The sequence below is a fragment of the Mya arenaria genome, chromosome 3, assembly GCF_026914265.1.
Source record: "Mya arenaria isolate MELC-2E11 chromosome 3, ASM2691426v1".
In the NCBI taxonomy this organism is placed as follows: Eukaryota; Metazoa; Mollusca; class Bivalvia; order Myida; family Myidae; genus Mya; species Mya arenaria.
The window spans coordinates 57,079,060-57,103,808 of NC_069124.1; the positions used below are offsets into that span (position 1 = coordinate 57,079,060).

General features: G+C 34.9%; 2 protein-coding genes across 2 annotated transcripts in view; both read right to left on the reverse strand.

Annotated features, from left to right (window-relative positions):
- Positions 1-4,067: 4,067 nt before the first annotated feature.
- LOC128226423 (myosin-2 essential light chain-like) lies at positions 4,068-7,209 on the reverse strand. The gene is made up of 5 exons (XM_052936299.1): positions 7,157-7,209; positions 7,019-7,043; positions 5,945-6,079; positions 5,070-5,321; positions 4,068-4,289 (listed from the first exon to the last, which is right to left on the reverse strand). Exons 1-5 carry the CDS (start codon positions 7,163-7,165, stop codon positions 4,264-4,266), a joined length of 447 nt encoding a protein of 148 aa, XP_052792259.1. The 5' UTR covers positions 7,166-7,209; the 3' UTR covers positions 4,068-4,263.
- Positions 7,210-8,715: 1,506 nt separating this feature from the next.
- LOC128228824 (gamma-aminobutyric acid type B receptor subunit 2-like) overlaps positions 8,716-24,749 on the reverse strand; it is a 126,540-nt gene continuing 110,506 nt past the window's right edge. The window contains exons 5-18 of the mRNA XM_052940325.1: positions 24,095-24,160; positions 20,981-21,169; positions 19,192-19,325; positions 18,764-18,857; positions 17,646-17,706; positions 17,237-17,326; positions 16,767-16,917; positions 15,933-16,065; positions 13,520-13,636; positions 13,061-13,183; positions 12,367-12,702; positions 12,002-12,157; positions 9,890-10,038; positions 8,716-9,718 (exon numbers count right to left, since the gene is read on the reverse strand). Of these exons, the coding sequence (XP_052796285.1) occupies positions 8,920-9,718; positions 9,890-10,038; positions 12,002-12,157; positions 12,367-12,702; positions 13,061-13,183; positions 13,520-13,636; positions 15,933-16,065; positions 16,767-16,917; positions 17,237-17,326; positions 17,646-17,706; positions 18,764-18,857; positions 19,192-19,325; positions 20,981-21,169; positions 24,095-24,160 (2,598 nt within the window). The 3' untranslated portion in view covers positions 8,716-8,919. The remainder of the gene's footprint in view (positions 9,719-9,889; positions 10,039-12,001; positions 12,158-12,366; positions 12,703-13,060; positions 13,184-13,519; positions 13,637-15,932; positions 16,066-16,766; positions 16,918-17,236; positions 17,327-17,645; positions 17,707-18,763; positions 18,858-19,191; positions 19,326-20,980; positions 21,170-24,094; positions 24,161-24,749) is intronic.

Consider the following 24,749-nt stretch of genomic DNA (forward strand, 5'->3'; position numbering starts at 1 on the left):
AAGAAGGTATATAAACGTAAGGTAGTGGCGTCTGCATTTTTTGTGTGATGAATCCTTGTTTATAGCTCCATTCTTCATTAATTGGTATAAGTAGACTGTAAATGAACGTTAGTTCATGGTGTCTACAATGTGTTTACTTAACCCTTGCTAATATTCATATTGTTCCTATATTGATATAAGTAGACGGTGTCTGAAGGTATGGTAATAGTGTCTGCAATCTGTTTACTTTACACATGTAAATTGTTACATTGTTCCTTAATTGAACTTAGGGATGGTACATAAACGTATGTTAATGGTTTCTGCAATTTGCTTACTTTACACATGTTAATTGTTATATTGTTTCCATATTTAACTTTGTAGATGGTACATAAACGTATGTTAATGGTGTCTGCAGTTGGTTTAATTTCGACATGCTAATTGTTATATTGTTTTTATATTAAACTTTGTAGATGGTACATAAACGTATGTTCATGGTGTCTGCAGTTGGTTTAATTTCGACATGATTATTATCATACTGTTCCTTATTGAATTTTGTAGATGGTACATTAATGTATGTTAATGGTGTCTGTAATTTGCTTACTTACCACATGCTAATTGTTATATTGTTTCTATATTAAACTTTGTAGATGGTACATAAACGTATGTTATTGGTGTCTGCAATTTGTTTACTTAACACATGCTAATTGTTTTATTGTTTCTATATTAAACTTTGTAGATAGTACATAAACGTATGTTAATGGTGTCTGCAATTTGTTTACTTAACACATGGTAATTGTTATATTGTTTCTATATTAAACTTTGTAGATGGTATATAAACTAATGTTAATGGTGTCTGCAGTTTGTTTACTTTACACATGCTAATTGTTATATTGTTTCTATATTAAACTTTGTAGATGGTACATAAACGTATGTTAATGGTGTCTGCAATTTGTTTACTTAACACATGGTAATTGTTATATTGTTTCTATATTAAACTTTGTAGATGGTACATAAACGTATGCTAATGGTGTGTGCAATTTGTTTACTTAACACCTGCTAATTGTTATATTGTTTCTATATTAAACTTTGTAGATGGTACATAAACGTATGTTAATGGTGTCTGCAATTTGTTTACTTAACACATGCTAATTGTTATATTGTTTCTATATTAAACTTTGTAGATGGTACATAAACGTATGTTAATGGTGTCTGCAATTTGCTTACTTACCACATGCTAATTGTTACATTGTTTCTATATTAAACTTTGTAGATGGTACATAAACTTATGTTAATGGTGTCTGCATTTTTTTTACTTAACACATGCTAATTGTTATATTGTTTCTATATTAATTTTTGTAGATGGTACATAAACGTATGTTAACGGTGTCTGCAATTTGTTTACTTAACACATGCTAATTGTTATATTGTTTCTATATTAAACTTTCTAGATGGTACATAAACGTATGTTAATGGTGTCTGCACTTTGTTTACTTTACACATGCTAATTGTTAACTTGTTTCTATATTAAACTTTGTAGATGGTACATAAATGTATGTTATTGGTGTCTGCAATTTGTTTACTCAACACATGGTAATTGTTATATTGTTTCTATATTAAACTTTGTAGATGGTACATAAACGTATGTTAATGGTGTCTGCAATTTGTTTACTTAACACATGGTAATTGTTACATTGTTTCTATATTAAACTTTGTAGATGGTACATAAATGTATGTTAATGGTGTCTGCAATTTGTTTACTTAACACATGCCAATTGTTATATTGTTTTCTATATTAAACTTTGTAGATGGTATTTTAACGTATGTTTATGGTTTCTGCAATTTGTTTACTTAACACATGCTAATTGTTATATTGTTTCTATATTAAACTTTGTAGATGGTACATAAACGTATGTTAATGGTGTCTGCAATTTGTTTACTTTACACATGCTAATTGTTATATTGTTTCTATTTTAAACTTTGTAGATGGTACATAAACGTATGTTAATAGTGTCTGCAAGTTGTTTACTTTACACATATTAATAGTTATATTTTTTCTACATTAAACTTTGTAGATGGTACATAAACGTATGTTAATGGTGTCTGCAATTTGTTTACTTAACACATGCTAATTGTTATATTGTTTCTATATTAAACTTTGTAGATGGTACATAAACTTATGTTAATGGTGTCTGCAATTTGTTTACTTAACACATGGTAATTGTTATATTGTTTCTATATTAAACTTTGTAGATGGTACATAAACGTATGTTAATGGTGTCTGCAATTTGTTTACTTAACACATGGTAATTGTTATATTGTTTCTATATTAAACTTTGTAGATGGTACATAAACGTATGTTAATGGTGTCTGCAATTTGTTTACTTTACACATATTATTTGTTATATTGTTTCTATACTAAACTTTGTAGATGGTACATAAACGTATGTTTATGGTGTCTGCATTTGGTTTAATTTCGACATGTTTATTGTCATACTGTTATTTATTGAATTTAGTTGATGGTGCATTAACGTATGTTAATGGTGTCTGCAATTTGTTTACTTTATACATATTTATTGTTATATAGTTTTTTTTATTAAACTAAATAGACGGTACAAAAACGTATGTTAATACTGTCTGCAATTTCCTTACCCTACACATGTTAATTTCTAAATTGTTTCTTTATTGAATACTTAGTTGACGGTATTTAAACGTATGTTAATGGTGTCTGCAGTTGGTTTAATTTTCTGTATTCAACTAAGTAGACGGTACATAAAAGTATTTTAATGATGTCTGCATTTGTTTACTTAACACATATTTATTGCTTTTTGTTCTTTATTGAACTTAGTAGATGGTACATAAACATATGGTAATGGTGTCTGTAATTTGCTTACTTTACACATTGTAATGCACGTATATTATTTATTACATTGTTTATTTATTGAGCTTAGTAGTCGGTGCTTGTATGTATTTTAATGGGGAAGAAAAATTGTTAATATTTATGGTATCTGCAATTTGTTTACTCTACACGTGTTAAGAATAATATAAATGAATGTATTATTTATTCATTAGACGGTACATGAAGGTATGTGTGTGTTGTTTTGTATTATTAATTTATTAATGCTTATGATTTGCTCTAAAATGTACGTAAATACATATAATATTCAAAGATTGAATTTAGTAGACGATACGTAAACGTCTGTTGGTTGTGGATGTTTTTAATTATCTTTTCACTTCTTAGTTAAGATATTATTCACATATTGAAATTATTTGTTAATACATTAACGTACGTTGATAGTGTCTGCAATTTATAACAACTGTTATTTACCTACTTGTACAATGCTGTAAATGACATTAAAGTGCTTAAAAGTATTATGATTTCTTTCAATATAGCCCTTTGCGTCCAATATAGCCAGTTCCACTTGCGGCAAGCGCATCTCCTATATCGTCCAAATTTACTTTTTTATGTCAATATCGGAGGAAAAGGAGAAATTGTGAAATTAGGTTTGGTGGACTGCAAAGATTTTAAATGTTTTAAATTTCGGTTCTGAGGGATTGGCGAATGTCAAAAGGTTGTGGCCCTAAGTTACGCCTCCTCTTACGTAATTTCCTGGATCCGCCCCTGCCACCGATGTGACATGTTCTATAAATAAGGGTATACATAGAGGATATTTCATGTGGCACCATTTAATACGGAATTTCTTAACGAATCTTCCTTACTAGATACAACCGCGCTAGAAATAATCAACATCACTATTTCCCTCTGTAATGATAGTTCTTTGCCAGACCTCCTTTTGTTGTCATTATTCACTTCTAAAAGGGATTTCCAATAATTTAAGACTCAAGAGTGATACATATTACTTTTCCTAAATAAATGGTAACCATGGTGATCTTATATGGAGCTTAATTAGTATTTTAGTACAGTAGCTTTGGTCAAGAAGTTTAGAAGTGGCTAATAAGTTAATTAATTAAAAACAATAGTATCCATTTAGGATTGGAACAGTTGTTAAAGATAGTCAGTTTTGTATAGACAATGTTTGAAAATGACAGGAAAATACTACCCACACATATAAAGAAAACAGAACAAAAAATCGTCTATATCTTCATATATCTTGGTAATGTAATAACAATTGAATAAACACAACAATATATAGTTTCAAAGTACTGTTTAGGAGCACTACAGTGAACTGAAATAAACAAAAACCAGCGTTCCGCGTGGACAATCGATGAGGTTCCTGTTTATTCCACTTGGACGTGGTGACATGGTGATAAGTTGACGCCAAGCACTCAACCACTTAATAACTTTGAAAGATCTGAAATGAAAACAGACTTATTTGTTGGACAATTATAAGCACTATTTTCAAAGAAAAAAGAGAAAATTAGAAAGTAAGTTATTGATATCTATTTTAGCAATTCTTTTCTCTATTGATGCGAAAATCAAAAATTATCTTCCAATAAATGTCAAGTAAAAAAGCGCTAAGCAGTAAAAAATCATATTATGCCATATATTACATATAGCATACGGATATATTGAAAAATCGAACATTCCATCATTTTATTTACAAAAAGTCTGGCTGACTTGACTTCCAAAACACAGTAGAAAATAATGTAAACTCTATATAACGCGTACAGCCTACATTTACTAACAAGACTTTCGTCTCGTTAAACATCGTCGGATCCCCAGTACTCGATAAATCTCTGAGAAATTAAGAAATCACCCAAATGCAAAAAAGGGTTTGGAAAACTAAAACACGACAATTTCAACCTATCGTGTTTTATTTCTATATCATCAACATCTACAGAAGTTTTTTTATTGAATTTGTTTTATCAATTGGCTCTTCAATTTTGGAGGAATAAAAGAATCTATCTATCTGAAGCATTTGGGCACAAACCAAACGAATTTGCCAAAATATTCTGATACAACATTCCATCACAAAATTAAAAGAACTATTTAATATACCGCTTGAAGTTTTTTTAAGGTAAAATGTTTGGTCCCCCCCACACCCTCTTATCTTATGTGAAAGAGCTTTCACGGAATATGAATCGAAGGTGTCGACGGTGCTCATTAAGTGACGAGCGAAACAAATACAAACCGGATACATTGACGTGCTCTGAGCTCTTATCAAGGCAGTCCAGTATAGCCTCCGCCTCCGCGTCTGTGAGGCGTTCGTTTCCAAGCTGGGTGAGAATCTCCCGAAAGTCCGCCTTGGTAATCACAAAAGCATCGTTCGTATCAAACTTGGCGAACGCTTCCGCTATATCGTCGTTGATAGTGTTCTGGGACTTGAGCGGCACGTGACTCTCGATAAAGTTGCCTATGGAGTCACGGTCGACTTCGTGTACACCTGAAAAGGCTGGCTCGATAGAGTAATTGCCTAGATATAGTCTGATGTGGTTTCACAAATAAGTAAATCGTCGACAACACTACCACAAGCTTTAGTGTATTCATCATATATATCTAAGCAGCATCATATCAACTAACATTTAATTATAACCTCTATTTTATTAGCGTTAAATTTGAAGATTCCGTTAAACACATAACGTGTCTCTGCATATGACAGGAATAGCCTTTAGTTGTTAAAATACGGTACATTTAAATTACTCTCATAACCAGAAAAAGCTGATGTTACACTGAAACGTACATGTACATTTCAATGATCGAATCTTGAAAGGAATCAACCAAAGGTGAGTTCTTTTGTTGTAAAATGTTGTTTTGAATATCATAAAACAATTCATAGTAATAAAAAAGGCCGTCACGGTTCGATTCAATCTGTCCACTTGCAGTTATGGAAAGTGTAACACTGTCAGCACCCAGCAAGAATCGGTTTTGATGAACGATTTAGTCATTTTTACCCCACCCCCACCCCCACCTACCACCCACCAAAAACAAAACAAAACAAAAAAACTTGAGTATGAAATACTACAGTGGTCTGAAATACTAAAAAGTAAATGTATATGTTCCAATTACCACTGTCCTTGAAATACCCGTCCATTTCAGCGGGAGTGGGGTTTTGACCAATGAGCTGCAGCACCGCACGGACGCCCTTCTTTCTAAGGCGGTCCGTCTTGCCCCCGGCCACTTTGCCAAAGGCGTCCTGTATCGCTGTATTGGGATATATAGTATTTTGAGAATGGTTTTGTGAGCGTATATGTTTTGTTCTAAACTAATTTTGAACGAACGTAAGCAACTTTTAATGCGTTAATGGATCGCTGGTTCGTGTGATTGTGCTTTTTAACCATTTTATTTTACATTAATTTTTCGAACTTTTCTACTTTAGCGTCCATATCGTGTTTACATTGTATTTATCTTTTTTATTACATAAATGGCAAAAACCACAGTTATCTGCCCCCGTTGACCGGATATTAATACAGAAAAAAGAGTGTTTGTTTACAAGTATCAATGTTTTATTAAAGTTGAATGAAATAGAAGAAACATGTGCTCTTTTTCATAGAACATAAGTTGACCATGTATTGCAAATAATGACAGTTTCCATTGTAAACATTGGAAATATCATTGCCTCTGGAACTCTGTAAATTGGTTGTTTGTAGCCTTATTCCGTCTTGACCCCAGAGTCATGAATTTCTACACTTTTTTCTGACACTGAATTGGTCAACTTTATGCTTTTTTGTGATAAAATTTTGTGTCTTGGATTGTTCTTAGCGGCCACTTGCTTGTATTTAATAGGGACAGTTATAAAGTGAAAATCCATGTTCGTGCCTATATGAAACATATTGTAAAATAACTGTGGTCTAACGCCATCAGCTCATAGATTAAGTTCTGTGACAAGGAAAGAAACTGTTGTGTAAGTGAAATATGTGTCAGTAAACTTTAACAATCACCATAAAACTTTATAAAACGAAACCAGTGTGTAGAGTACACAAATTATATTAGGCGTATAATACACTTTTCTGTAAAAGAATTTCCTTGTAGGTTTGTAATTCTTTCTCAATAAACAATTTACCACTACAATGACAGTTTGGTGCACATACCAATATACCGATATACCCAACAATACCACAAATAAGTGGCTAAAATGCTTACCTTTCTTTAATGTGTCCGATAATGTCTGAAGTGCAATTAAGAATTAAAAGGTAAATGAAGTATATCAATAACCGCTTATAATAACAAAATCGCACAAATAAAAAAAAAATATGAAGAAAAGAAAACTTATCGACATACCTGGGACATTTTATAAACCTATAACTACGCGCCTTGTTCACACCGATTTTAACTGTCATAATAATATTTGATACTTTTGAAACAAATACTTAAACTTGGTGAAGTGAAATAGCAATCAATGGAATCAATACAGTCTTTGTAAAATACGTATTGTTATATTAATCATGTAGAGAAAGCTTTGGTGTTCATTCGAATCTTCATTGTAAAGGCAAAGCTTTCATGCGCATTTTCGTCAAATGTATGCATAATACTAAGCTTCTTTAATAGTGAGCACAGCGTTTGATACAATCCAATAAACTGTACACACACTTTGTACATATACTTTTTTGCGTACATATACTTCAAACCAGAGCAAATACAGTTGGTATTGCAGACTTGCTATTTTCTTTACACTGTCTGATAAAATCATCGGTTATGAGTAACCTTGAAATTATGAGGAAAGTAGAGAAATTGGCGCATTTTATTTTTTGAAAAAGCACCAATTCAGAAAACAACAACAACTGCAATTGTAACTTTGTCAGTTCATATTTATAACAATAATAAAATAATAACAATAATAATTATAATAATAATAATAATAATAATAATAATAATAATAATAATAATAATAATAATTATAATTATAATAGTTATAATAATGATAATGTGTTTGTTTAGTAAAAACTTATTTAATCAGCTTAAGGATACTAGCCAGGATGAAAACATAGTCACACCGTTATGGCCTTTTAAAATGATACATAAGCAGTCCAATGCTGTCCAATGAGTGCACTTGCACCTTAATTTTCGCAAAATGCCAAACTTTTATTTGATGCTGGCCAATGTGATGGACATGTCACTATTGTAATAGTGTTGCAGTGAAAGATCAACTTAGTGTGTCATTAAGTATCTGTTATGCTTTGATACCTGTCCTCGTAACAAGCTCATTACGCTAGACTCGTTCCTCGTTTAAAATGTATGTCAGTTGTATTCAACCGGGAACTGAACCGTCATCTCTTCAAATTCCTCGCTTCTGCCAATGCGTAATGACCCGAGAAATGCCGTAGGCAATAGTCAGAGTACATATTATGCTCTAACTGATTTAGGGGGTGTAGACGTGTTTCACACACCATTCTGTCAAAGAACTCAATCACACGGAGGCTATTGTACCCATACTTCTGATGTATTTAATAGTTGAAAAGTATCTTTTTTCCATGATGTATTAGAAAAAACGACTACGGTTTTGCAGTGCAGTTTGAATGAGCACTTCGAAAGTCAAAAGGTTCCATCGCCTTCTTTATTTCATGTCACTTAGAACCTTTTCGCATTCAACCCCTCGACTTTCGGATCGTGGTAAGAGGGATGAACACAATTTGAGGAAGCACTTTAAAAGACAGAAATGTAAGAGTGTAGAGTAACCGAAACAAACAGTTTAATGTCAGATAACTGGATTAAGTATGGCGAGAGCTTTTCCATATGCACTACGGCGTATATTTTTGGTCTAATCAATATTTTAAATTTAAGCGGTTCTACGGGGGTAAATACCAACTATGCAAGCTTCATGTAATAAAATAAAACAATCGCAATATTTATACTTGTATATAATAAACATATGATAAAAGTTAAATAATTCATATACGTCACGTACATAACCACTTTTATTCTCAACATCAAATAAAATTCTTATTGCTCTGAATCTGAAGTATATAATAGAAAGAAATAAACACATTAAAATATAACAGGAACGCTAATGGAAATGGCTGCATGATAGAAGAAATAATTACGAATTACACAACCGACACCGTGTATTCTAGTTCATCCAAGTCCTGAAGCTCCTTTTGTATTTTACGTAAATCAGACTGAAGTTTTTTAATACGAGTCCGTCGTTCATGCTCTAAAATGGATCTTGCTCGCCGAAATCGCGGTGATCGGTTTTCCGCTGGATCGTCTACTTCTGTTATTTGGCACTCATCAAATGTGGACGGAACCTCTAGTGTGTTGCCATATTTCCGTCGGCGTCTGAAAGACACCGCTGTGTGCGCTGCAGGCACAGTATTGTCATCATCACAACCTTTGAAATCACTTGTTGACGGAGCCAGCCACGTGTCTGTAACTCGAGGAACAGTAAACGTTACTGACGAATATGTATTGTCGTCATCGTCGTCATCTGATATGTGAGTGTCCAGAGTTTTTGTTTCACTCTTTTCGGAACTTTGCTTGAGCTCTGACATGAATCCAAGGGCCCGTCGCTCATCTACCGCTTCCTGGCGTAACAACGGATGTGAGGAACGAGCTCTACCAAGTGACAAGAACCCGTCTGGAGAAATGGTCGCACTCTTGAGATCTTCATACTCGTGGTAATCGTACTTAAAATTCACGTGACCGACGCTAAAACGCGGTCGTAGTTTGCAAAGTTTATTGTAAGCGTAGTTTTTAGCTACCCGGATGCTTAGACGGTTCGCCCGTAGGCGGAAGGGCTTTGCTGGCGTCTTGTCTTCCTCTGGTTTGTCGTTCACGTTGTAAACTTCCGACCTTTCCTCCGAAACACCCATGCATATGTCACCAGCATCCGATATGGAATTGCATCTGTAACGAAGTAAATAGTTTAGTGATCGATGGTTGTACTTCGTATGTGATATACTTACTTAAAGATTAAAACTAACATATAAACATATTTATTTTGATAGCCTTGCGGCAAAATACACATGCCCCTCGGCTTTACATTTAACTGGTATTACGTATGATTAAAAGACTAACAGTTCCTTCTCCTGAAGTATTCGGCCGTGGGTAGGGGTCGCGTCCACTCGTGACTCCGGAAGGAGATAGAGCAGCTCGCTGGTGATCCTTGGGTAAGGAGCAACCGGAAGTTCCAACAGCCGTTCCAGTCTTATGATCTCTTGCTCCAACTGCAAATAAAACACACGCATGTGGAGATGATGATTCTGGTTGTACGATACAGATATTTATGAGACAATTATTTTTGTTGCTTCTAGATGTTGTGGATTTGTTTCACCGTTATAAGATATGCATGTTTTGTTGTTGTTGTTGTTTTTTTATTTATCTTTTATTATTTAATGACAATAAAAATGGATTCTACAGTTTAATAACAAACTAAAATAATTAATAGTAACAGCTGGTTTACATTATAATCTATTGTTTTCATTTTAATCATTTAAAATAATTCATGTACATCTTACACTTTCTCGTTTTCAAGATTTACTCAATCAATTTGGTACAGTTAACTATACCAACATCACATCTTATATGCATATATGTTTCATAATCAAGGCTGAATGCTAAATATAAAGGCCAATCAAAATGTAGGTTTCATTCTAATTCAGTTCGAAAATAAGAAGAGGGATCCCTCGCTGCGTCCTATCTTAATCAATAATATTTTACTTAATTTCTTCTTACTGTTACACGAATCATGATAACCTGTGTTTGAAGTATCACACTTTCAATCGTTATAGAAATACCTATACGCATGATAACGAAATGATCATTAGTCGGCGCCCACAAGGGGGCCGACTATATTTGATATTACTTTATAAATATTCCAACTAAGGGACTAGTTCATAAATTGCAGAACAATACTTTCAATAGTTTCCACGTTGCATGATAAAATATGAAGTTAAGTATGTTTTATAAATCTTTACACTTTAATTGATAATGATACCTTAAATTATAATATCCCTGCTTATCATTTTGACAATTTTGATTTTAAATACCAACTCAATCATAACATCTCGGCCATCTCCGAGATAGATACAGGCCGAGGTATTCCGATTGATATCAACTTCCGCCCAAATAGTTGAAGGTTACACGTAACTATAACAATATCCTTTATGTTTCTAAACCTCCTACGCAGTAAACTCCCTTGGCGACAGCAAAAATGCCGAGTTTTGAAAAATTAACATTGAGCTTAATTGTTTGTTTTAAAAATGTCATTCGAAAGAATGAACTCCAGATAATTCCCTCTTGATGTATAGTATTTTTATCCCCGTTCTATATACTCATATGCGTGAAATGTGTTACAAAAACTTATACAAAATATAAAGCAAGGAATTCACATAACATGTCGGTACAAATAAAAGTTGAATTTCATGCTATTGAAATCTATGTATTTGACTATTGACTCTATTTCTTTCGAAGAAACGTATGTATATTTTTGGTATAATTTAGTTTTAGCCGGAGGATTAGCTTGAAAAAAAACCACACACACAAAAGATTGAATATCTATAATTCCGGGCTTAAACAATGGTAACAATATTATAAATCATAATGTCCTTCGAGCATATGCACACCCAACATAAAAAAATATATATTATCATTGAAATGATAACCATTTTTGGTTATATGCATGTACGTTTTTTTTTCTAATTTCATTGCGCCGACTTGATGCTATGCATCAACTTTTTCTTTTACCTTTATCAGGTTAGATAATATGTTGATAAATAAGTGATTTGATATTGGCTCTGTTATTTGTCCGAGTGCAGTCGTATTGGCACGAGGCCGAATATTTTATTAAATAAATTCATGCACTTAAAGGATTCAAAGTTTAAACACTAAATTTATTAAAAAGATATTTTCAAATGACGTTTTAAAACTGACTTTGAAATAAAATGGCTGCCGTTTCCGAATTTCCTGCTGCGAATCCATATAATTTGTTTGGCCCTGTTTAATAAGCCAATCAAATTCTATCAAATGCGGGCTTTATATCTATATCACTTTTCGACCCGCGGCCGCTAACTGATATAGATATTGGCACTGTTATAGAGGAGGCCCTTGTATTATTGGACGAGGCAAATTATGTGTTTAAAGGCTAATAATTTATAATACGTCTTATCAACCCATGCACACGTGAAATACCTCCACAATTTCCCGCTTGTATACACGGTTCTGAACTTCCGCCCTATAGTAGAGCTCTCGCTTCTCATCCACTGCGAAGCGACGACAGTTGGCGTCAACTGTGATACCAGAGGCCGCGATCACCGGCTCGCCCTTCGACGTCATTAAGGCGTATATCTGAAAACATGAGAAAACGTATAAAAAATAATGCATTAAGAAGTTAACACGTGCAGTACAAAGAGTAAAAGTTCCTCCATTATTGGTGATCTCTGAAATAATATATTATGTCAAACTTTACCAGCGCTGATAAGCTAATTAACACGCATTATCGTTTCTACTGATAAACAGCCTTATAAATGAAATAACTTTCAATGAAGACAACATACCTTAGGTACAAAAAGCAGACAAAGTGTCGTGGTGGTTGATATAAGCATGAATGATGATTCCATGACGTAGGCAAGCGTTGGTTGGTGAGAAAGAATGTTCGAGAGCGTCACCACGAGCACGCTCATTATTACGACATTGTAGACGTTCATTCCGATGTAGCGCGAGTCGTTGAGCGCGGGGATTTTGACATGGCGCGTCTCCCAGGCCATGTAAAGCCCGAAGATAAGAAGAAGGCCTTTGTAGGCATACAGGGCGCCCGTCCATTTGTCCAAGTGGTTAGAGCGGCACGTGGTCAGCTGGGAAATGTACAACAGGTCCTCGTCGTTCTCTGCCGCCTTATACAGGGAGAGAAATGAGGTGAATAGAAAGTAAAATCATCACTTTTTGCATACAAAGTAAATAGCCATAATGATTTGCGTTCAGCCTTTTTAAACATTGGAGACTTTTATGAGGATCTACCAATACAAAAGGTTGTTAAAATGTATATGACGTCTATCAATGTGGACTCCATGCATTTACACATTTGTTAAAATGGTATATTGTTCTCTTCGCCAAAGTGTAAAATGTCAGTGTTAGTAGGTAAAGTCATATCAAGGGATTGGAGAAATTGTTCGATTTGATACTTATTTTATCTGTTTTTCTATGTTTAATACGCCAACATCATCTGCATCTGAGAGAAAGTTGTGTACGTACCTCAGTGTTAAGGTCGGTGACGTGTTTTTGCATGGGGTCAGTGACGGCCCAAACGAGCAGCACGAGTGAGTCGAGCAGAAGGAGCGCTCCAACGATACACAGCAGCTGCTGGTCACGTAGTAGCTGTAAACGAACATGGCTGGAGTAAGATTTATGGTTGAAATATAACAATTCATATCACTGTAGTACAATGGTACTGAGCTATTGGCTGGGGTAAATCACTAGATGAATGTCTTCGTAGATCTCTATATCTACTTTGCAAAGCAACTAATCATTGAGCCAATGTTTTTGTTGCTAATTACAAAAGTACTTTGTTTTGTGGATGGTATTCATTTACGTATAAAGAAGGAGGATGGTCTCAACACTTCATGGCATCTGTTTTGACATAGATGAGTCTATACTTCAATTGTGGAAAGGGAGATAATACACGATGGTAACCTAAAGTTTCATGCATGGTACCTTGCTCTTGATAAGGCCTCTGTTGGCACGGGTGAAGATCTGGTGCACGCGGTACGTCTTTGTAAACATGGCGCCAAACGCCAGCGAAAAGCCAGAAGAGAACAGGAACGCTCGCGTCTAAAACATCAACCGCACTACTATTTTCAAAGTTGGTAAAATGCATATTTTTTTATGAACTTGTGCATTTTAAAATACGACATATTTCATTTATCTCTATAAAAATTGTAACCTTATTAAACTACATGCATAATAATACACAGGGACAGGCCCAGTAGCAAAATCTTTCACAATAGCGCGATTTAGAAGTACAACGTTCAAGACACAGTACGTCATAATACAGACCCACTGATAACCTATACGTCAAGTCTGGAATATATCAACTATGTTTTTCTTTCGTTCGTTTCATTTTTGATTGTATTTACTTTGAACGTATATCATGTTTCTATGTTCAGGTTTGCACGTAACTTGAACAGGAAGCGACATTGCTTTAAATGCTTGCAATGAATTTCGGAGTGACTGATATTCGTGATCGAGCCAGTCGGTAATAATTAGAACAAATTAGATACAATCACAAAGATTGGGAAGGGCGGAGCGAACGAGCCCTTCTTAATTATTAAGGTTTTATCTAATTTGTTTTAAATGTCTTCATTTAGAACCTATTTTCAGCAAGCGGAAACCCGACTTGTGACGCTACAAATCTTAACGGTTATGCAAGTTACTCACACGTGGCTTGACATGAAGGTTATAATCTAAAACAGGCATACTAAAACAATGCAATGCATCGACATATCACGCATTCAAATCCGGAACGCAAGAATCTCCAAAGCATCTATTCCCCAAAGTAATTATTACCAGTTTATACTATAATTCTTGTTTTAACTATGATGATTGCGTACTCCTAAATGGCAATGCCATCCTTTTAGGAAGAAAATCAGCTAGTCAATTACGCCGCTAGTACAGGGAGGAACTGCGTTTTATAGTGCATCTGGCCTTAAATAGCAGCTGATTAATAGCAAATACAAGGCCCCCTTCTACGGGATCGGAAATAGATGTTATTAGATAGAGATCAAAGTTGCTGATTGCTCGGATGAACTTGGTAAAAATCTGATTATATAATGCCATTGAAAGGATAAATATTCAAACCATAGACACAGCGATCCCAGTGAATAGAAGATGGTAGAGAGAAACCGAATATAAATACGCGAATCTAAAGTTTGAAGGAAATCTTCCGTTATATACAATATAAATTGAGTCCCGATGATTCGAGGTATTCAAGGTAAGCTATAGTTCAGTACATGATAGATTCAATAGAATAAAATGTTATCCGGGCCCAAATTCGATAAGTGTCCCTTCTAGATAACACGAAACGCTGGGAAAATAGTCAGCAGTATGTTTGTATATTGACAGTATGTTGCAATTTTTCAAATATGTCGCTTTACTTTCTACTACAAACCGCTAAATGCAACTTGAATTTTAATCGCCGTAAAATTATTCGATTCCGTAATTCCGAAAAAGATGTTCATAAGTATTCAACCGTAGAATCAATGGACAGCAAGGAGACTCTCCAACAGAGTCAAATAAGTTTGTTTACAAGTTTCAGGTGCTTATCCACCATTTGGTTGAATGCGTTTCTACCATTACCCCGCAGTCTGAGACTCCGCTTTGTTAAGTCCGGGACCTATATTTTACGCAACGTATTGCCTGTCAAAGTGGCTACCAGACGGCATAGTTTTCCCCTATTAAACTGCAGCTTCATGATTTAATTCCATTATGTTGATTGGCATCTCATCACTCCGTTAATATCAGACAAACGCTTGATTAAACAAGCGAATAAGGCAAAACACTTCATCTATGTTCATTTTGAATGAAACGATTTCCTTTCTGCTTTTCCATTAATGAAAAATGGTATATGTCTTTCGGACGACTGTAAAACGGCTACGTTTGAATTCAGTCGTCAATGTGAACGCACTTTCATACGTGTCAAAGAGTATAGCCCTGCCATTTGTTGATACATTGCTGTGTTATTGTTTAATTCCTAATTTTTAATGTATGGGTTTCTCTTATTTCGGCGACCGTCTTTAACGATTCATACACGACTTACTGCTAGATTTTGGTATACAGTTGAACCTCGTTGGCTCGAACTCAAAGGGACTGGCGAAAAAACCTCGAGCCTCTTAAAGTTCGAGCCAAGCGGTTATGCTCACACATAAGATAATAAAATCGGTCCTTAACATCAAGTTCGACCCAGCAAGAAATCGAGCCAAGCGAGTTCGAGCCAACGGAGTTCGACTGTTTGCCTCTTTGTGTTCAATTAATTCACACCGAACAAAACGAATTTAGGCAACACACAAGCCGTAAAAAACAAAGAATTACGAAACGATTTAAAACAACAAATATAATTTTGCTTACTTACTGTACATAGCACAGAAAAGGGTATCGGGGCCATGTCCGAATCATCATATCCGAGCACAACAATACCGGCGTACACCAGCATACAACCGACTACCGCCATGTTGTTCAGCTTAGGACTGGAGAGTTTAATGTATCTGAGAGGAAAGCAAAAACGCTTTATTGAGACTTTGAAAATGGAAAATATTTATGATTTATCAGGCACACTTATCGAACCAACGCCAATTGTAAACGGCATGTGATTATCTCATAACGTAATGCATTTTAGGTCATAGTTATGGTGGCTTATAACTGCTGTAAGATAACCATGGTTTGCGAATTTCATTTAATATGTAACATACTAACTGGTTAACGTAATAAGATTCGTGTTACCACTTATCTATATATAGGGTTAAACAGTTACTGCTTGGAGTCAAAAGTGCATTCATAGCTAAGTGGTAACACGAATCTTATTACGTTAACCAGTTATTTTATTACTTATTAAGTGGAACTCGCAAAACGTTAACTAGATAACCTGTTAATGTTTTACAGCTAAAAGAGGTAGCAGTTCTTTGCACTTTCAAGCCTGTTTTTAGTCTTATAATATTTACCTTACCAAACGTAACGCAAATATTAACTAGTTAGCTAGTTAACAGTCGCGAAAATTAAGTGGTTAACACGGAACAATTCGCGACCGTTAACATGTTATCTTACGACAGTTATATGCCACCATACATAGTGAATATTAGTTTGAAGAACGCAGCTGGTGGCTAATCATTCAATTACACCTGACTTCTTGCCATCATCATCGCTAGTACAATCTTCATAAACATGCACATACACGAGATTACTGCCGTACCTAAGCTTTCGGTGATACAAGTTAAAGGCAAGGAATCCGGAAGCGAGCACCAGTCCACATACACTTATAGAGCTCACACACACGAATGCAGCACTGTGGATCTTCTTCCGGCGGGCCACCAGCACCGTCTTATCCCGCGGCGCTCTACCACCTGTCAGAAACATTGAACACGAGGTTCAATCCGTTTCTAATCACAGGACAATGCTAACTTTTATGATTATCAGTATTCTAGTATTTAATCAAAGCGGAATATAACTCTTCTTAGAGTGTTTGTCTATGACCAATCAACATCAAACTTGGCTAATTTTGCACCCATGTACATAAGGTGTACATATTCTTTGTTCAGTAAAAATACCAATGCAGTGAACCATTTCCATTCATTTGACATATGTGTGGTTTGCATTTACAAGGAATATAAAAAATAACACTACATATAGGAAATTATAGGTAATATATTATAAATGTTTCACCAGTCCACAAAATGGGTCTACATGTGGCAGGGTCAAAATTGAGCTTTCCCTCATTCGGCTCAAACAGAGCAATTCGCGTCATGGTTCCATCTAAAATAGCGAAAGAGTGTAATAAAATGATGGATGTTTGAAAATAATAACGCCTAAGCGACGGGACTATTTTCCGTTGAATGGTATTGAGTAACGATCACTGTGACATTTTAAGAGAGATCCTAATTGAAAAGACTATTTCTTTATAAACAAAACCAATCAACAAGGGTTTGCAATTAAGTTTAACTTATAAGTAATACTTGTATATGCATAATTCAATTGTTGTTTTAGTGAGATAACAATTCGACTTTTTATAACATTGGTATATCTGCTCCCTTATGTGAACAAAACATATCATTTTCTATCTTAAGCAACATACATTGGTTTTGACTGATCACTGATATTCCTTTTCTGTCAGGTCCTTTGAAAGATACTGGGCCCTGCAAATGTAACGTAATTACGTAGTTAATATGGCGTTAATATGCAATTAACATGATAAGTTGAACAACCTCAAAATGTTAAGTTTTCAATAGTTTCTAGTCCGGAAAGTGATGGCTTGCACAATTATCCTATTTGTTGTGGTAAAGTTTTGTTTCTGGTTTCTAAATTCAATTAAAATCATATTATCCAAGTATTAGGTTCCTCGAACGTGGTACCATAATTTGTCAGTCTGGCACATTCACAGACGTGAAATTTCGACCAGGAACTAAGTCTGAAGAGCAATGATTTATTTAAGGTTTTCCGGGTGTACTTAAGTGATACTTGCTTTATTTTTACTGACTAGTACATAACTTAAACATAACTTTATTTTATTCATCCTATACTTAAGATAGGAAATGTAGAATTAAGTTAATATATTTCCTTTATTTGATTGCCTGTGATGTTTTAACATTGGGACGTTGACAGTGTTTCGCTTTCCATAACTGTCAAATAACTTCCTGAAAACAATATTAATACTTTGGATGCACGCGTGTCAGCATACTTGGGACCCATTATATTTTTCTTATGTATGCGAAATAGGGTAATATTAACGATATAAAACCTATCAATAGTAACTTCTTCTTTAGCCTTCTCTCGGAAATAAAATGTTACTGAAGGAAAAGCAATGACCAATCTGATGTTAATATTCGTTAAACAGAGAATTGTTGTGACTTTGAGGGCCGTTTTTCGTTCGAAATACCTTCGTATTTAGCATGCTTTCTCACACAATCCTGGTAAATTGTTGGTTCCGTAGTATATTACCACAGATTAATGACGCAAATAACATGATTATATTCGAAGAAGTTTTGAATTGTTTGTATTGTACTTCGTTAGAATGTTAAAACATAATTTCGACCCCTGGCCGTTTGTGCTTCATAACTTAATATCTATAAATATCTATAAATGAATTTTAAGGGAATAACTTTTTTTCTAGTTAAAAATCAAAGATGATAAGTCCATGTTATTGAAGCTCAACTTAAGGTTAGCTTTAACTTATCCATCCTAAGTTTTACTTACGGAGATTCCGAGGAAGCCCATGTTTTGCATGATGTTAAAGAAGAGCTGCCTGGTCTTCAAGCCACCCTGATATGTAAACTTCTCCAGCACTGTCCTATAACGACACATAATGCAGTCTGAGTTATTTAGTACATCCAATCACGATAGCCAGAACAAGAGTCCGAACCAATAGATAAAGGATAATAAAACGATAGTCGAAGATACTGGAACTATTTTAACAAACAAGAACGTATTGTCTTGACAAAGTAAACCATGATACTTTTTATTAGCAATATTAGAATATTAGTATTGTGATTCGCTCGAAATTTATCACTATTTAGGCAGGGGATGGGCCTTTTTATTTGTGTATTTGGTAAGTCCATGGGATGCCATGTCTTTTAAACATTGTTAATTAAAAAAAGTTCAAACCGATAGAAAAAAAAACGAACCTATTTTGTTCTTTCCACGCAGCCTGAAGCGTGAGGGCGACGGTCCATACAGCGTCGTACGTGCTTGTTGCGTAAGGTGAAAGTGGCCGCGGTCCGCCCTCCTTGTCGTAGTCCCCCAGGAACTGTCGGAGGCTCTGGTAAATACGACATACACGATTATAATATAATACTGATATAACTATAAAATGCCATAATAAAAATTGGGTGACGTTTCAGATGGCATCGTATGCGTTGGTGGCGTAGAACGAGAGGGGCCATTGGGCGCTTGAAGAGGCGTATGCCTTCAAGAACTGCCTAAGGCTCTGGGGACATAACACAGCGTTTGTGATACTAGTAGTGTTTGTTCGTGAATGTAGATCATTGAACACAGACAAAATAGAAAAATGGTGGTGAATGTCCGTGAAGCTGGCAGCTCAGTGCCTAGAAACTTGGCAACATAGACAATTTATGCAAAAGAAAAACAAATTCTAACAATTTCGGCTTCTATAAGCTTACGCGTCTCTTTATGAAAACGTTGTTGTGACGGAAAAGACATATTTGTATTGGCAACGCATATATATAGCCTATATTTGTTGCTAAGAAAAATGCAAATCAATATGCTTGTGCAGTCTAGTCGATTACTGGCTATATGAATTTTACCAAATACTATATACAAAAATGATATTTTAATCCATAAGTCGGCTCTAAACTATAAATTGCACCTTTAATGTAACTTCCAGTTTCTTATGTTCATTTTTGATAAAAAATAGGACTTGTGAAAACTCGCTAAATACGTAAGAGCCTTTCATCGAGATGATAGATAGACCATAGAGCAAACTTGGTACATCTGCTAGCATTGTCACGTGTAACGATTGCAGAAACCGCAAAAATCGGCCTTTTAGGCTTTTTCAGCTTGTAACGACCTGTTTTGACAAGTTGAAGAAATTGTTGTAACTGCGTGCAACATGTCAAAAAATCTAATTTCTGTGCTTGTATCAAGATGTTACATACGTGTTATACCATTGTTACGTTTATGTTATGCACGTTACGAGAGAATCAATTCTGAATAAGTAGATATCGATGTGTTGCTTGCATATGTGTTTTGTGTGCAGACTTCAGTCTTCAAACAATATGCTCTCATCGGGTCTTGGAATGGCTTCTTTCCACACTTAAGACACGTAAAGCTTCTAGTATGATTAAACATTATGTTTTTGCATAAGTTAATAATTAATTTATGCTTGAAATGATTAACATTATGATAACAACACATTTATTGCCAATAACAACATTTTACTTTAAAAAATCGAGTCACTGTGATTCACATGTAAGCAAATATAATGCCAACATTTATAAAAGGTTTAAGAGTTTGTTTGGCGCATGACTCTCTTTCAAAACTCTTTTAAAATAGGTCACATTGGTATCAGACTGTCTGAATGAGTTATAACAATTGATATGAAAGTCATATGTGCATATGAAACATGATTGCGTCACGGTTGCAGATCGGCACAATCAAAGACCTATCAGAGTCTAGATCAAGATCACTCGCACATCTTCGTGCAAGATCAGGAGAGAATGTATTCATCCAGTTTGATCAGCGAAATGTTATAAATGATAATGTATCCCTTAAAAAGACCAAAAGGATATATAAATTACATACCGAACACTGACAATATTTAACAATATTTCGATGAAATACATTTTAATACCAACAACAAAAAAACGACCAGTGTTTAATGGAATTCTAAAAAGTTCATGCAATTACATTTTTTGTCCGTTTCTTAACTGAGTATAATAACTTAAGAAGGCTCACGATATTTGCCGATGATTTCTCGTCATCACTAAGCGAGTTAAGGCTGTCGATGGTAAAGTAGCCCTGAGCAGCGGATCTCAGCTCGTGATTAGTACACGACGTGTCGCCGGCCGCCTCCCACCAGCGTTCCACGTAGTCCCCCAATAAGATCCATACGTACCGCGGCTGATAAAGGCCTAGCTTGTATGCCTGGAATAAAGTACAACAAACAGGTATAGGCCGCAGCTGACGGAGCTTAAAGAGAACATCGCTCAGCTTCGTACCAGTGTTCTATATACCATCGAAGCAATACATCTCAAGTATTCCTAATACATGCCAGACATTACGAAGCAAAATATCAAATACATGTAGTTATATGCAGACATTAAGAAACACTATCAAAACACGGAATTGACACTATAATGAATATTTGCAATTTCGTCCGTGTAGGCAATGCACTTATCTTGAATGTGATGCGAATACACATTTGGGAATAATTTGCGATTTCATTTTGTCTTCGACAAACTCCATGAAGGACGCGAGTATCAAGCTTCGTGACAAGTTCCTCAACATCTGCGTCAGTGGAACCAATCCGAAGTCTTTGTCTCAAATGACTTTGAAGACTGTCTATGGACTTGCCTAAAACTATGTATGGTTAAGAGACATGGTACTCCTATCCAAAATCAGACTTTAAAAGCTCAAAATAGCACATAGATTTTGCATCAGACTTCTACAGCAAATAAAACTAATCACAAGCATTCATTTTGCCTAGTGCACTAATGAGTAAACCTATCGAAGATTTTCTGGACAATAGGAAATTTACATTACATTTATGCTCCAGTGAAATCGACTGCTGTCCAAATATTTGGCAAAGGAAATATTTAACCATAGAATTGTAAAGTTTCTTCATTTCGACAAACAGTGGTTGGCTTTGTTCCGGACATATTTCGGTTGATGATAAACTATTCACTGTGTAAAATCATAGTATGGACTATGGTACGTCCCCATCTTCCTACGCTTTAAAAGGTACTCTATGATGATAACTAGATGGAGAGGCAAGAGGTGTCCGACTCTGTACTTGAACTGAATTCATGATGTCTAAACCAAAATATTACAACATTGGGGAAGTATTTAAATTCATGCTTAGTTGCAAACACACCTCCAAGTCTTATTTCTAATGAACTTATGAGCCTTATTTATGATAAGACAATACTTTCGCAACTGTGAAATGTGTCTTTTTCAAGTGTGAAAACTTGTTGCTACTGTTCAAAGAACGATCATGTAAGGCAAACACTTGTCTTTGACTTTAAAGGCCTGGCTTATTTTAGTAAATGCATGACTCTAAGCGGAAGCGAACAGTGCCTTAAGATATTAAATAGATCGGCGGAAACGTCAGATTGTGGATTGGTTAGTTGGGGATTGGTAAAGGTTCCTAAAACCTGTATGCAGTGTATGGGTACCCTCAAACAAATGTACTGGTTTAAAATGAAATATCCGTTATTACATTGCATTCCGTTATTTAGGTCTCTAATCTCTAATTATTTTGTTATTGATGATGATGGTGTTGTTGTAGTTGTTTTTCTTAATGCTCAACAATTATAATACATGCTGTTTTGATTGACAACTTATCTAAACAATAAGTATTAGTCTGCCACACTATTGATACATGTGTTGCCAACCACAAACAAACACACATGTCTTAAAATATATATTTGAGCAATAATAATAAGAAATAGATGAGATGGCTCTTTTATGCAATGTGCGGGTATCCTACTTAACAAATATTATAATATTAACTGTTTCAATTTCGTAACTAAAATCTAAAATACAAAATGCAGTGTAATACATACAAATTTAGATCAATATACACTAGATTACAATGTACAGTTGTATATCCATATTAATAAAATCATTTGCCATTAGATTCTCTTTGTACAGTTTGTATTTCAGAATGTTGCTTTCGCTCGAGGTTCCAGAACTCTGCAATTTTAAACAAATCAAACACCATGAGTAATTACTCAACTTTATTTTGATAACTGAGTTATTTTCCTCACATACTTTGTCAGTATCGGTGTCTTTATCCCTCGACTTTAAAGGGGCTGTTCTCCGTATGATGAAATAGCGAAAAAAAAAGAAGAAGAACATTGTCGAAAACTGACCTAAACTTGGTATCGATGTGTACAATGCATTGAAACTTACTAACTGAGGTACCACATAGTTTACAATTAATTTATTTTTCGCATTTTTTTCGTATTTTTCCATTGAAAAAGATTACTGGGTATGTCTACGTAGTAGAATTCATTCCTTATGCGTGATTGGCTAGTCGATGTTATCAAGTGATATAACCAAGTTAGGTATATAGCTTGAATATTCCTACTGTTTAGGTTAAGCCTTCGTAGCACAGTGGATACAACACCGGACTGCAATTTTGGCGACACCGGTTCAAACCCGGTCTCCGACTCGATTATATTTTTTACATTTCGGTATTTTTTTTACAATTATGATATCAAAGAGTAAAACATTATTTCAATAACTGTTCTGAGATTCGTTACAGAAAAAAAACTTTTTTTGGTGCCAATCTGGTGTACAATCCCTTTAAAACCACCAAGCCATTCATTGTTATATACGTTGTAGTTTTTTTATCATTGTTGTGTATATAATAACATGCATAATTTTATAATTATATTGAACATTGGTACGAATTGAACCTGTTGTATATTATTTATGTTATTCTTATATGGAGGAATTGTTTTTTAACTTTATACGAAATAGTTTCGGCGTTGTTGATAATAGCCCTGAGCAACGGTTTGGAAACGGAAAACGTGCCGTATGTGTCGCAATCCATTCGACTTAGCAAACCGAGTGCATTAAACAAGACAATGCCTAATCAAGACGGATACACATCAACAGATCAGTTAGCTGTACAGAATCTCGCATGCGGCATTCAGACACAGTCTTTAGTCAGAAACAAAACAACAAAAAACGGTCTTTACATGCTAGAGGAGCTAGAAATTTAAACCGTAATATACAACTTTAATGGATTTCACATATCATTTATTTAAAATGTTTTAAACTTGATCCATGAAATTGCTCAATTTACATCCCAAACGTTCCATAGGGAGCCGTATCTGTTACCTGACAGAGCACATGACGAGCCGCTCTCTCCGAGTATCCACCGATGATGATCCTCGCGTCTTGTTTCTGGAATGGAAAGATTAAAGTATCAACTGCAATCTTGTTAAAATGCATGACAAGTTAAACACATGTTACTTGAAATCAAATTATAATGTGCGTCATGTTTTCAAGAATGTGAAAGCATGAAGAGGAATTTATACGTAGGTCGGTTGAAAGTATCAATATATATGAGGGTTACAATTTTCATTGGGCCAATTCGTATATAAATAATGAATAGGAAAGTTTCTCAACAATGTCGATTAACTGTTTTAAAATATAATTTAAAATTCCGTTGTCCATATAAAATGCACGAATGCGTTATACACGAGACAATCCTTACACTGCCCGATTAACCAACTAGTCTTTGCATTTAAATAAATTGGTATCATTCATATCACATTCGAACAGATCCGTTCGTCGTTCTGAATTTTCAAAGCCAAATCAATCAATCAATTAATCAATTGAGTTGTTTGCCTCTAACTAGCCATACGAAGATAGAGAAGCTTCTCAATGATGCTAAATGCATTATTTAGTGTTACCTGCCATCATGGATAGTGAGGATGGTGGTGCTGGGTTGCTCAAGCGCTTTACTCTGGTATGGTGTACGGTTGAAGAA